The 14,303-nt window shown below is 45.4% G+C and overlaps 1 protein-coding gene across 19 annotated transcripts in view; it reads right to left on the bottom strand.

Annotated features, from left to right (window-relative positions):
- The window catches only part of ARHGEF11 (Rho guanine nucleotide exchange factor 11), a 121,229-nt gene extending 107,158 nt beyond the window's left edge, over positions 1 to 14,071 (bottom strand). For 12 of the 19 annotated variants that reach the window (XM_008264286.5, XM_017345773.4, XM_017345775.4 and 9 more), the window contains exon 1: positions 12,761 to 12,940. In XM_008264286.5, coding sequence (XP_008262508.3) covers positions 12,761 to 12,792 — 32 coding nt within the window. In that variant the 5' untranslated portion in view covers positions 12,793 to 12,940. Of the gene's footprint in view, positions 1 to 12,760 lie in introns of all 19 variants that reach the window. The other 7 variants (XM_017345774.4, XM_070077506.2, XM_070077507.2 and 4 more) reach the window with 3 other exon arrangements.
- Between the last annotated feature and the right edge of the window lie 232 nt (positions 14,072 to 14,303).

Genomic DNA, 14,303 nt, shown 5'->3' with positions numbered 1-14,303 from the left:
CCGCCTTTCCAATAAATAAATAAATCTTTTAAAAAATTAGCATCTGTTTTTCAACAAAACTTTGTTAAGCATCCATTCACTGCACAGCGCCAGGCACAAACGTATACACAAAGGTAAAGCCCTTGAGTCGCTCACAGAAGCCACGCTGCTTTGTGGTTGAGTGTGGGGTCACTTCGAAGGACAAGTTCATTTTCCAACCTTACTGAAATTTACCATGCCCAGAGTGCTACTCTTTTATCATTAGAGAGCTACCCTTGGCTGGGATAGTGAATGCAAAGCTCAGGTCTGCAGAGACCATGGACAAGCAGATTTTATTGGGAAGAGGTAGAAAAATACTTCTTTCCTAGTAGTCACTTTTCATCACTGCCAAGCAAACCTGATGCCTAGCTCCCTCTCAGGACTTACACATTTTCACCACTAACCCTGGCCAGGGAGGCGTACAAGAAAATGGGAACAACAGCATCAGGCCAGAGCTCAGTCAGCAAAGATTTTTTTTAATCTCAACTCCATTACTTCTTAGTTTACAGACCTCAGGCAAATTACCAAAGCCTCCCCAAGTCTGTTTCCTATCTATAAAATAAGAATGAATATCCTTCCCCTGGACAATGAGGCAACAGACAAAAATACTTTGCCAACTCATACTGTACTGTGGAAACACAAAGGCACACGGTGATTATTCTTACTGGTCCTAGAGCTTCCATCTTCTCCCCATCAATCACGCCCTCCCCTGCTGAAAAACCGACTCCTCCTCCTGCTTCTCTCACAGCAGTTATGAACTCAGGTCTTACAAAATTCATTTAGTCTTTGAATCATCACCACCACTACTGTTACATATTTACTTGTCTCTCTTGCTCCAGCACGACATAAGTTCCTGTGTATCCCTAGTCCCAAGAACACTGCCTAACATTAATATGCATTTAATAAATGTGCTGAATGAATAAAACATTTCTCAGTGCCAGGCCAACAAATGAGAGTAAGATCTTAACCAGAGCAGTGGTCTCTTTCCCTCATGCCTTGTTCAGTCCCTTCTCGACCTGCCAGGCCTCAAATTCAGTGAAAAGGTGTCTCTCCAGGCACGAGTTAAAGTACAAGCTATCAACTCTAGGCTAGGCTGAGCCAAAACAACTAGGATTTCTTTTCTTTTCTTTTTTTTTTTTTTTTTTTTTTTTAAGATTTATTTATTTATTTGAAAGGCAGAGTTACACAGAAGCAGATGCAGAGAGAGAGATCTTCCATCATCTGGTTCACTCCCCAAATGGTTGCATTGGCCAGAGCTGGGCTGATCTGAAGCCAGGATCCTGGAGCTTCTTCCTGGTCTCCCATGCAGGTGCAGGGGCCCAAGGACTTGGGCAAATTTCCTCTGCTTTCCCAGGCCATTAGCCAAGAGCTGGATTGGGAAGTGGACTCGAATCAGTGCCCATATGGGATGCTGGCACTGCAGGTGGCGCCTTTACCCACTATCCATGGCGCCCACTCTTTACCCACTTTTCTGGGTTTCTGATTGCTTAATTAAATGATCCTAAGGCCTGAAGGTGTTTAAGAAATCCTCTGGCACAGGAATGGCCAGGCCTTGTCCTGTAATTATCATTATTCCCTGTCATATCTACAGTTCAGATTCAAGGCTATTGGTCTGGAGAACCTAGAAGGGTTTCTGGGAATGACCCACTGATTCACAGGGGAGGGGAAAGACAGAAGACAGAGACCAAAGGTCAAGGGACTTTGGAAAGTCCAGTTATGTGGTCGCTGAACCCAATTTCAAGGGAAATGAGCAAGGCCCTGGAACAGCACCCCAAAACACAAGATCCCTACTGGCACCCCTTGAGCAGGGAGGCCATAGGGGCTGCCACAAGGACAGAATGACCGTCCACGCTGTGGAACTGTGGAAGTGTATCAGAGATATAAGCTCCTCCATTGAAGGGTATGCTTGAAGAACTCTAAAGATTCTAGGAGGAATCAATGACATTCCAAGAATCTTTTCCACTGGAAAATTCAGAATCTGGGAGCTGTTTGGGGAGTCATTTGAGGAAACGTATTCTCACTTAATCCAAAGCTGAATTACTGAAATTATGTGTATTTTATTTTGACATTTACTATGAGCTCCCACAAAAAGGGCTAAGCAGCATTTCACAGATGAGTAGCCCAGAAATTGCTTTAGTTAGCTTATCATGTTCAATTCCATTTATTCAATCAGTATTTATGGAATATCTACTGTGTGGTAGAAACCAGATTAGACATTAAGGTTACAAAGTGACCAGTCTTGTCCCCAAGGTATACACCATTCACTGAAGAAATTTGTAAAACAGGAGAACCCCGAATATCTACGCGCTGGAACAGATAGATAACAGCAAGTTTCATTTTCAAAACATAAAAGTAAGAACACAGATGTCATAAGGCAGTGGCTCTTAAAGTATGGGGTGCTAGTGTCAGAAATCACCTGGGAAGTTGTTAAAAATGCCAACTTCCAGGTACAGATGTCAACTCAAACTGACGGACTCAGAAATTCAGGATTGGGGAGCAGTGATGTGTAGTTTAATACTCTCTCCTGCTGCTTCTGAAGCATGCTAAAGACTGAGAGCCTCTGACCTGGGGCTACGCAGTCCTACACTGAAAAGATAAACTTAAGGTCCTGCTGACCGGGACCAGGAGCTACATTTTTTTTTTTCTTTTGACCAAACTTCATGAAAGAACTGACCAGACTATCTCCTCATCTCCTTTCCTCATAGGCTCCTGCTCTCACCCCTGTCCAAAAATCACTCACCAAGGCCACACATGTCCTCCTACTTACTAAATCGAGACATTTCTCTGTCTCTTTTGTTCTTGACCTCTTGGGAGCATTTGATGCGGCTGCCCACTCCCTCCCTTCATTTCTGAGATTCCACACCGCCCTTGGCCCCCTTCTAGCTGTCCTTCCGGTCAGCCTCTTCCTTGGGTTCCCTTTCCTTTGCTTCACCTTTAAGTGTACTGCCACTAGGGTTCTCTTCTCAGTCTGCACCGTCTTACGCTTGGTTGGTTGTTGATCTGCGAAAGTGATTCTCTATCCCAAAAAACCCTCTTGACCTCCAGACCCATATCTAGTTGCCCACTGAAAACCTCCCTTGGATGCCCTTCAGCTCTCAAACCAACACATCCAAAAGGGATCAGAGTCACCTTCCCTCCATCTTGCTCATGCTCTAGGGTTCCTTTTCTCATCTAACAGTACTACCCAGTAGCTCAGCCAAGAATCTGAGCCTCCTTCATGCCTCTCTCCCCCACATGATCAACTACTTCATCTCTAATCCCTCATTTTTCTCCATTTCTAATGTCATTTCAGTAGCAGAAGCCACACTTAACCTCTTGCCCAAGTTACCATAATAGTTTCCTAATCTATCTTCCCTCATTCCACTTTTTCATCCTTTCAGTCTTGTTTTACACTATAGCCAGGGAGATCCTGTTTTATAAAGGCGCATTTGATCATGTCAACCTCTACTTAAAATCTCCCAATGGCCTTCCACTGCCCTCATGATAAAGTTCAAAACTCTTAACACCAAGGATGACATGGTTCCCAGGACCCGGTTCCTACGTATTCTCCAGTTTCATTAATTAAATGTTCTATCTTCTCGCTTTTTACTTCCACTCCCCACAACTCCATGCTCTTTCTTGCCTTTATAGGATTCTGTATGTGTTGCTCCCACTGCCTGCATTTTCCATCTCTTCAGTCTGGCTTTAACTTTTTTGGCCTCAATTTAACAGTCCCTCCCATGTGTTTCACTTGACAGCATGGGATAAAGTTTCAAGGGCTATCACACAATTCCTGCTCAATTCCGTCCCCCCGCCCCAACAAAACCATACGCTCCTTGAGGGCAGGGTTTGGGTTTGCAATGTAGTCAACTTTGACTCCCCAGCATCTGGCAACACAACCTATGAAGATTTAATGAACCAACCTTCGTCTTAGAGGAATGGCACGAATGTTTCTACACTTGAAAGGCCCTTCCTGTGAAGACACTGAAACCTTCATGGTTTTCTCTCTGTCCCCAGGGCTGTGAGAAGAGGGTGTGCGGTTCTAGCCTCACACAAGGTCCCATTCACAGAGCTATTCACTACACTCTCTCCAGCCACCGCCCCCCAGAACAACAGTGGCCTTTCTCTGTGGCAGCAGTCTCTTGGAAGAAAGCTTCTGAGGGCTCTGCTCTGGGAAATGAACAGGGCCAGCCTGGGGCAGTCGGACAATAGCAGGGTGGGCCCCATGCCCTCAGACCCCCGTAGGGAAAGGCAGCCCGGAAACCAAGCCGCCAATGGGGAAACCCTCAGAACTCCAAGAAGCTAATGGCAAGCAACCCCAATAAGGCTGCTCTGTCTCTAGAAGAAATACCAAGTGCCCAAGACCTAGTACCTAACAACAACAGGGGAATTCTTGGTCTCAGCCTCTGGCAACAGTAGAGAGCTGCTTTTTTCTTTGAAATCCCTTGGCTAGGCACAGAGGGAATCAGCAAATTCAAGAATGAGCTACAGTTCAAGTGAGGAAACGGTAGGTAAGGAGCAGACTTTCTATTAAGAGAACAAAGCCGGGTACTAGCAGACAACCAGAAAACTGAAGAGGCGCTGCTCTTGCATCTTGGGTAACAGGATAAATAAGACATAATAAACAGCATAAAACATGCAAAGAATGGAACAGAATCAGCATTTTTAATAATCTACTATGCTAGGCATTCTGCTAGAACTTTTTCATAAAATTACTTTATAGTAACCAATAAAAGAATCGACCTGCCATATGTATGCGCAAAAGGAAGGCTGAATAACATAAATGCGCAAGATTTGATGATGTCAACCAGAAAAGGTTTCCTGGAAGGCAATAAGACTACTGTGGCTGGGGGAGACGGAGAACACCGATGTGGAAAGTGTGATGTGGGCCCGGAACCAGGCCAGTTCTGAAGCAAGGTGGTGGGGTAACAGTAAGACCTACAATGAAGGAGATGTGGGCTGAACTGAAGAAAGACGTATGAATCCCAAGCTGGGGAGCTTGAGCCAGGAAGGAGAGACATTGTGGGTTTCTAGCAAAGAAGAGTCTGCCTGAGGATAAGCGCTTAGGCACCTGATTTGACTGCCCTATGTTTATTCAATATGCTCTCACAGCCCTCCCTGAAAAGGCCTCAGCTGAGAATTGCTACAGGGCAGAGGGTAACACAAGCATGGCTCTCCTAGCGGTAGCTGAGCAGTGATCTGGCCAACCTGGAGTCCTTGCCAAACCAAATGCCTTAACAATACTCACCATATGTTTGGCACTATAGAAATCACAAAATGCTCTAACACGAATCATTCGGATCACACAGCTAGTTGGTGGCTGAGCTGGGGCTCACAAGATGATCTTCTCACTTAAAGTCCTATATTTTCTTTTGCTACTAGAATGTTTTCTACATTGGCAGCCCTCTAACTCAAGAGTTTAGTCTATGTGGGAATGGGGAATGACTGATTAGTCAAGATGCATCAAATAAAAATTTCCTAAATAACAATTTCCTAAGAGATCTTAGAATTAACTTTGCTTCCCCCCAACCTCTTTAAAAGGCTGCATTAGGAGCTAGCATTGTGGCATATTGGGTAAAGCCTCCACCTGTAGCACTGGCATCCCATATGGGCGTCAGTTCAAGTCCCAGTTGCTCCACTTCCTGATCTAGCTCCCTGCTAATGTGCCCAAGTCTTTGGACCCCTGCATCCATGAAGGAGACCTGGAGGAAGCTCGTGGGCTCACACAGGAGGCCAGTTATTACGGCTATTTTGGGAGTCAACCAGCAGATGGAAGATTTCTGTCTCTCCCCTCAACCCATGACTCTTTCAAATAAAAATAAATAAATCTTTAAAAAAAGCTGCACTAAACTCTAAAACTATTGGCAGAAATAAAATACCCTAAGTAAGGTAAGTATCACTCAACTGCATTCAGCGAATTGCTGAATACCAATGGAAGGCGAAGTGACTTTCAAGGAAGGTCCTCTTCTATCAATGAACACTATGCTTCTCATGTCAACCAGTTTCAGAAACTTGGGAATCAAATTTGATTCAGTCATAACATACCTTGGTGTGCCTTCCAAAATGCCTTTTGAATCCTGCCCCTTCTCTTTGTTCCCACTGTGACTTAGAAACTCATTGCCCTTTACCAAGATTGTTACAGAAACTCCTCACTGGCCTTCCTGACCTCAAGCTCTCTCCTAATATACATAAGAATAACTACTTTTTAAAACTGTTTTTGTGTTGTTTCATTAATAACATTTCCCATCAATAACGTAAGCTCTACATTCTTGTGCATTATCTACTAGAACACCAAGATCTAAGCTGAATATAGAGGCATCTGATAAATATTTGCAGTCCAACCAACTGACTGCCAAGAACCACAGATCTTAGGTCATCACATGGAAGCTGCTAGATTGGTTCCCTATGTGATGCAAGGCTGGGCTATCATTGGTGACTACGGATCACATCACATCACATCATTTCACAGTAGTTGCTACCAAATACTGCAGAGAAACAGGCAATGGCTGGAAATCAAGACTCCAAAATTACTTCACACTAACTTTTCAAAGCCCCTTTTGTACCTACCATCTTTGCTTGCTGTTCTTTAGAATAAGAAGGAAAATCCTGAAGTCAATTAACAGAACAGAGGGATACAGTGACTCTGAGGCCCACACCAAAATTAAAATGTGAGGACAATACAATGGTTTTAAATTGCATCAAAAGAAAAGTTTAGTGTCCAAAAGGGTTTATAAATGTCAAACTGGGGTAACCACCTTCCACAGAGATTACAGAAAATGGGGCAGTTCCTCAACCTACCCTTACCTCCTCACAAGAGGAGTCAAGAGGAAAGGATAGGTGATCTCTTAAGGTCCTACCAGACTTCTAGGATTTTTCCCTCAAATCCATCCAACTATTTTCATACAACAAAAAACTGGGTGTTCTTCCAGACCTAAAACCATCTTTCAAATCCCACTCCAATTCTATGAGGGGTCACAGATTTCTCAGTCCCCACCCCCTGTTAGTTTCCATCCCTGTACTTCCATTTTCCTCTCCCATTTCAACAGGCAGCTCTGCTCCCTGATCTTTTAAAACTTCCATTTTCATGAGTTTTCAGGAAAGCCAGATAAGGATTCCTGAAAAAATGTCCTGGGTCACTGAAAGAAAGGTTTTATGTTTTCACAGGTCCCAAGAACTTAATAGCCACAAGGAATCCAATTCTAGAGGCTGGCTAGCCTAATTTGCATGTTTTTTTCTAGATAAGAAAACAGGGCCAGAGCAGGTAAGCACCTTCCCAAGGTCATTCACCAGGGTAAAGCTGGCCCTGGCACTCAGGTCTGTAACTCGCATGCCCTTGCTCTTCCCTCAGAACTCCAAGCCTCCCCCTCAAGAAGATCTAACATGACTGAAACAAATCATGACTTTCTTTTCCTTTTGAGACCAGAACCAGCAATTCCTTAGTCTGCTTACGCTACAGGGTGAAAGAGTGAACTTGCATGCCACTAGCAGGTCTATGCTTGAGTCTTTTTCCCAATATGGTGCTTGAGAAGAGAAGGAAGAACGCACAGTGCACAGCAAAAAGGAGCTTCCAAATCACATGATAAATCTTCCAATTAAGTTTTAAAAACAATAAACCAATAAAATGGATTTTTAAGTGTAATGTCATCGTGAAGACACAAAGGAGACTCAGTCAATATAGATTAAAATAATTCCTCTCATGTTTTCTAAACTTCATGATTAACAAAGCCCTCTCAGGGTCAGCAAGGTGGTGCAGCAGGTTAAATTGCCACCCGCAGCGCTAGCATTCCCATATGGGCGCTGGTTTGAGTCCTGGGTGTTCCACTTCTGATCCAGTTCCCTGCTATGCTAATGTGACTGGGAAGGCAGCAGAAGATGACCCAAATCTTTGGGTCCCTGTACCCAAGTGGGAGACCTGCAGAAGCTCCTGGCTCCTGGCTTTGGACCAGCCCAACTCCAGCTGTTACGGCCATTTGGGAAGTGAGCCAGTGGATGGAAGATCTGTCTCTCCTCTCTCTGTAACTCTAACTTACAAGTAAATAAGTAAATATATTTTTTTAAAAAAGCTCTTTCATGTAGATCAGATTCCCAGACCTTTAAAGTTGCAAGGAACACTATCTAAGCACTAGTTTCCAAACTCTACTCCACAAGGCGATCAGCCTTCAGAATGCCTTTTGTCTTTATACTAAGTTGAAGATTAGCTACGTGCCCTTTACAAAACCTTTATTTTTTGATGAACTCATTTAATTGTTCATATTTTTTATGTATTCTCCTAAATGAGAACAGAGGGGGCACTCTGACAGTACCTTGACTATGAAAAAACATAATAAATTAATCAAAGGATGCTCTTTCAGAAATGTCTTTGGGTATGTTAAGCCTAGTCTGTTCCTGTTCATAATGGTGATTAATGGCCAAATGTTTCATTTGCAAATGCACTGCCATCTCTCATCCCATATCCCTAGATGGGAACAAAGTACATTTTGGAAGAGACTCAGTACTGCAGAGGACTTAACTGTCTGTAGTGCTGAACCCCTGTCACCATTCTGAGAGGCCAAGCTTCTACACCAGGTAGAAGCTTAGCTAAATGGGGATTAATCCTAGAGCTCAAAAATGACCAGAAACCAAGGTAGGAAGAAATCCCTGATGGGGAACAGCTGGTGGGTCTAGACTTGCTTTGAATTAGGGAAGTCATATGCATCTAAGACAAGGAACGGTCAGAGATCACAAAACAAACCCTCCCCACTCCCATCACTGAAAGACATCTAAGTGAGCCAAGGGAGATGTTTCTCCCAGTCACCAAAATTCCTGCAAAGGAGATTCAATAACAGGTGTCTTCTTACATTTTTCAGTATCATCCCCAAAATGACAGTTTCTAACCCTGTGTTTTTTTTTTTTTTTTTTTTTTAATTTGAAAAGCAGAGTTACAGAGAGAGAGCGTTCATCTACTGGTTTGCTTCCCAAATGACCACAACAGCTGGGGCTGTGCCAGGCTGAAGCCAGGAGCCTAGAGCTTCATCCTGATCTCCCACATGGGTGGCAGAGGTTTAAGCACTTGGGTCATCTTCCACATTTTTCCCGGGGCATTAGCAGGTAGCTGCACCAGAAGTGGAGCAGCTGGGTCTCCAATTGATGCCTGCATGGGGTGCCGGAGTCACAGGCTGAGGCTTAACCTGCTATGTATGTCACAATGCCGACCCTTCCTTCCAAACAATGGAAAGTTCTTTTTGGTTACCCTTAATTGGTTCTGTGCTACTTAGCTCAGAAAGTAATGCATGAAGCTAAATTAAATCCATAAGTCTAGGGCCAGAATTGTGGCACAGCTGGTTAAGCCGCTGCTCACGATGCCAGCATCCCATATTGGAGCACCAGCCTATATCCTGGCTACTCAACTTCTGATTCAGCTCCCTGCTAATGCACCTGAAAAGGCAGTGGCTGTTGTGGCCATTTAGAGTGTACCAGCATCTGGAAAAACTAACTCACTCTCTCTCTCTCTCTCTCTGTTACTCTACCTTTCCTATAAATAAATCCTAAAAAAAAAAAAAAAAAAAAAAAAAAAAAAGAATTTCAAGAATTGACCACCTTTGAAAGCAATTTGAAATATACTGTCTCATTTGATTTTTCTCTTTTCAACAGCCCCATGGGAGAAATGCAATAAATGTAATCCTCAAATGACACACTACACAAAAATGTGAACTGTGAAGTATTTTACACAAATGAGCTACTACTGCTTTACACATAAGGAAGCCAGAGGAGGCATGTGACTTACCCAAGGCCACATAGTTAAAGGAATGCCAGGGCTCAAACCAAGAATTCTTGGATTCTCTGTCTAGTTTGGTCTTCACATAAGAGAACTTAGCACAGACAGAAACTGTTTGGTAAATGCAAACTCCTAACCCATATGGCCATCTCAAAAAGATCTGGAGTGGGGAATGAGGCAAATGGATATAGATGGCTTAGCAAAATTCGTTACCACTCCTGTAAAAATAACTCTGCATCATTATCTGTTTGAAGTACCAAATACCTTTTTAGAAATCCTTAAAAAGAATATATATCAAGAGCAATAAGTTGTCCTTGGAAAAAAATGGAAAGGGATGTGGACAGCTACACTTTAGCTCATCTTTCAGTAACAACTGGTTAACACTGAGAGATAAAGATGAGCTGCAAATACTTCATGCTTTCTATGGACCCTAGAGCCACTCCCCAACAGGGGGAGTGGGGTAAAACAGTGCTAACTACATGTTCCAAAGCCTACACTAAGCCACAATCTCTCCTGACACACGGTCCTCCAACATGTCACTCTCCTGGAAAAAAAAGCACCTAGGAATTTTCTCCAACTGACCTTATTTTTAACTACATTCAACATTAACATGAACGTTGAAACAATCTAAAATCCAAGTATTTATGCTTGCTGATGCATTCATTCATTCCAACATTCAATTCTCAAGTATTTCTTGAGCGCTTCGCACATAGAATATAACACAAGCAAACCACAGTTCCTGCTTTCATGGAGTTTACAAACTAGTGCTGCTTTCAAGTGGTCTTTGGGAGTCAAGTTTCCTAGTTCCCTTAATAGACTTGTGTGCTCTCTGTGAGCAAGAGCTGTGCACTTTAATTTTCCAAAAACATTTACGTACCTTACACCAGAATCTTCACACAGCCAACTGCTAAACTAAGAGAGAATCCTTGACCCCATGCGCGGCTGCATTTCCTTCCATTCGGCCCCTCCAGCACAGGGTAAGACAACACATTATATAAAATCCACAGTCTTGAGCTCAGGATGCCAAAAGGTTCATCAGAACGAGTGTGCAGCTAAGGGAGCGAGATCCGGTGCAGCTGGCTGGACAGAGCTGGAAGGGATCTGGGTCCCAGAAGTGACCCTCTTCATGGGGAAGAGATTGAGGCAGGGGTCAAGGTGAGGGACGCTGCATTGTAAAACAGTGCCTCAACTACAGAAATGAGCCCCACGACCGTTAAACACAAAGGCAAAGGAATGGCTTGATTGCTGAAGAACGTCTTCCCCTCCTGCCAGACAGGGCAAAACCGTGCCCCTCACCTCCACAGGACCAGTACACGCACCCAGTTAGACAGGGTGGGGCAACGAAAAGAGCCACGGACTCAGAATCAACACATTGGATCTGGAGTCTGCCTCCAGTCAGGCAGACGGCACTGGGCGGGCAAGCCATGGTTGCCCCTTATGTAAAACAGGACCAGCCTCTGAGGTGTCTATCTCACAGAAAGACTGCAAGGGAGAGGCGATGTATAAAACCACCCAGGACACCACAGCAAGCACGCAAGTTCCAGAGATCAGCATCTGCGAGGCGGGCATCTCTCCTCAACCCAGGTAAACCATTTCAACTCCTTGCCTTTCCTTGTCTCCGTTCTCCCCTTCCAAGGGCCAAACTGCAGAGAAGCTAACAGAAAAGGAGCCGGGGGCACTGGGAACCAGCCACAGATCCTTTGTGGAGGGGTCTGCCTTCTCTCTTCCACTGCCAAGTCAGTTCCCCATCTGGGGACTGCTGAACTCATCTAAACGGGACTCCGAGGCGATACAGAGATTAGTGTTGGGGAGAGAGAGAGATTACATGCAATTTAGGCCACATTCCACAGCCAAACGGAAATTATTATTAGCGTGGATAACCAAAGGTTAACTGGACAGGGGAGAACAACTGCTCCCTGAAATGGTCTTCCCTATCTCGCCAACAATATTTTTTCCAGGCCCAGTTCTTTCTTTTGCTTCTTCAGTCCTCTAACTCCTGATCTATCCTGTTAGGATATATGCAACACCCACAAAACACACCCCTTCAGGGTTCTCAGGGAGGGGAGGGCCAGAAGCAGTAAGGGGCTGGAGGGGGGAAAGGCAGACACCCTACAAAGTTGCTTCAATTCTTTGAAGGGGAGAATTATAATCATGCTGTAATGTTACCAGAGGTCAGACTCCTGGGTGGGGTGGGGGGGCGTCATGTGCCCAGACTACGAGGGCCAGTGCCTCTGCCCATCAGGTCCAAGAGCCCAAAACAACTCCTTCCGGCTCTCGGCAGAGGGAGGGTCCATTTTGCAGAGTCAAGCTTATTAAAAACGGCTTGCAAGATTAAACCTAGAGCATCGGCCAGTTGGCAGTTCTCAATTTAAACCCCAAGCTTGGAGGAGAGGAAATTCTAAAGTGACCTAAGCATTGCAGGGCCAAATGAGCTACTGGTTATGAATCCAGACCTATGTGTGCAAAGGGTGTTTCTGTCCTGTCTGTTAAGCCAAGAACATGCTCCCCACTCTAGACATGGGATCCACCCCACCATTCCATAACAACCAGCTTGGTAGAGGCCCACGCCCCTGCCAGGCCCTTCCCCCAGCAGCTCCAATACCTAAAGCCAGTCCCCATCCACCACAAGGAGCTCACGTGACAAAGCCTGTGTCTGCCTGCTACCCTAGGCTGGCAAGTGGAGGACCCGAATTCAGTCTCTAGCCTGGAAAAGTCAAAACCCACTGAAACCATGTCCCCCTCTTCCCCCTCACTGGGTCTCCCTGTTTAATTGCTTACATTAAAAAAACACTGAACCAGGAGGTATGTTTTGAACATGGACACACACACAGGGGAACATAAACACACATGCTGACAGTCCCCAGAGGCCAATGCGACTACCCCACCATTCCCACAGGACAACGAAGCCCCTTTTTCTGCAACCATTTTACAAAACGCAACCCCTTCCCCCTCCCCCTCCCAGCCTTCCCTGCAGCCAGTGTGGAAAAACCAAATAATTAGCCAACCTACCTGTCTATACTCTGGGGCAATCTTACACTCATGGTTTCTCAGTGTCTCCACGGCTCCAGAATCCTGTAGCTTTTGGTGTCTTGATCAGGATGGATTCGCTCACAATTTTTAAGAAAAGTGAGGGAGGCCTCCCAACTTGAAGATTGAATCCTTTTTCTTCCAGCTCTCAGGACCCTGGCAACCTAAGCTCTACTCCACTTCTACCAGTTAACATGGTCTCCTTTCCTACCTCCTTTTCCCCTCTGCCCCCTCCCCCCCAAAAAAAAAACAGAAAGGAAAAGAGGAAAAACTATGACCTTCTTGGAAACCAAAAACCTAACCGCAAATCTCTTCAAGGTTAGCACTACGGGCTAAAAAAATGAATCACAGAAAGAATGCGCCTTCAAAATATCAGTCTTTACTGCAACACACAGATAAATACCATCCTTTTAATCCAGTTTTCCCAGCTGTCCTTCTGTTGGCAAGAGAGCCTAAAGCTCCAAAGGGGGAAAAATAATTTTCTGGTCTCCAATGCTTAAAATGACAACAGCAAATATATTTGAGGGCAAGGAGTGGGGGAAAAGGATGAATAAATCCAAAACGGCACCTGGCAAAAAAATCTTCCAGCTGATTTGAACAGTAAAAAAAAAATAATAAATAAAACCATACAATAGTATGTACACGACTCCTTCCAAATCCAGTGCAACCCTGGGAACAAAAATTTGTGGATTTCCTTTAAAAAAAAAAAAAGCTTTTACATGAAAGGTTTTGAAATTCTGAAATGAGCCAATGCACACACAAAAAAAATCACAGCACACCTGAAATGCAACGCTCTGTGCCTTTAAGATTGTAGCATTAACCACAAACCCGAATCTCTGAAAATATCCTCTCCCTTTCTTTTTCCTTTCAACTTGCAGGTTCCTCCACCTAGCCCAGCCTGATTCTCAGACCCAGCCTACGTTCGGCCTTTTTCTCAAAGACAATTTCCTGAGTTAGTTCTGCTGTTTCGCTCCTCCACATCCAGGCTCCGAAAATTTCTGTCGCCTCAGCCTCCATGAAACAGATTTCGCTTCCTCCCGTTCCCCCCCTTCTCTCTCTCCTCTCTCTCTCGCGCCCGGCCAGAAAAACTGCTCCTTATTATTATTCGTTTGGATTATTATTGTGGATTTGAGTTCGGGGTGGGCTGTTCCTCCAGACCAGCCTCCTGGAAAATCCGATCGCCTCGCTTCTCTCGGCCTCTGTTTTTCCTCGCTTTCCGCCCCTTGCCTATTCTCACAGGCAGGAGCCCACCGTGCCTCGCGCAGGACGCCGGCCGGGCCTCCGGCTCCCGGCGCCGCTCGCCCGCTCGCCCCACGCCCGACCGCCGTGCTCCGGCCTCGGCGGCCGCTCGGTACTCCACGCTCGGGCGCAGGCAGGGAAGGCGGCGGCGGCGGCAGGCCGGCACGAGCGGGCGTCCGACTCCCGGCGTCGCGGCCGCGCTCGCCTCCTTCCGGGCCCCTTCCCCCTCGGCTCGCCGCTCGCTCGGGCGCAGGCCCGGCCGGCCGCCCCCTCCCCGCGTCCCTCC

Source organism: Oryctolagus cuniculus, chromosome 7 (genome assembly GCF_051225735.1).
Source record: "Oryctolagus cuniculus isolate XC-2025 breed Fujian yellow rabbit chromosome 7, ASM5122573v1, whole genome shotgun sequence".
Taxonomy (NCBI): Eukaryota; Metazoa; Chordata; class Mammalia; order Lagomorpha; family Leporidae; genus Oryctolagus; species Oryctolagus cuniculus.
This window is presented reverse-complemented; position numbering and strand designations above follow the sequence as displayed.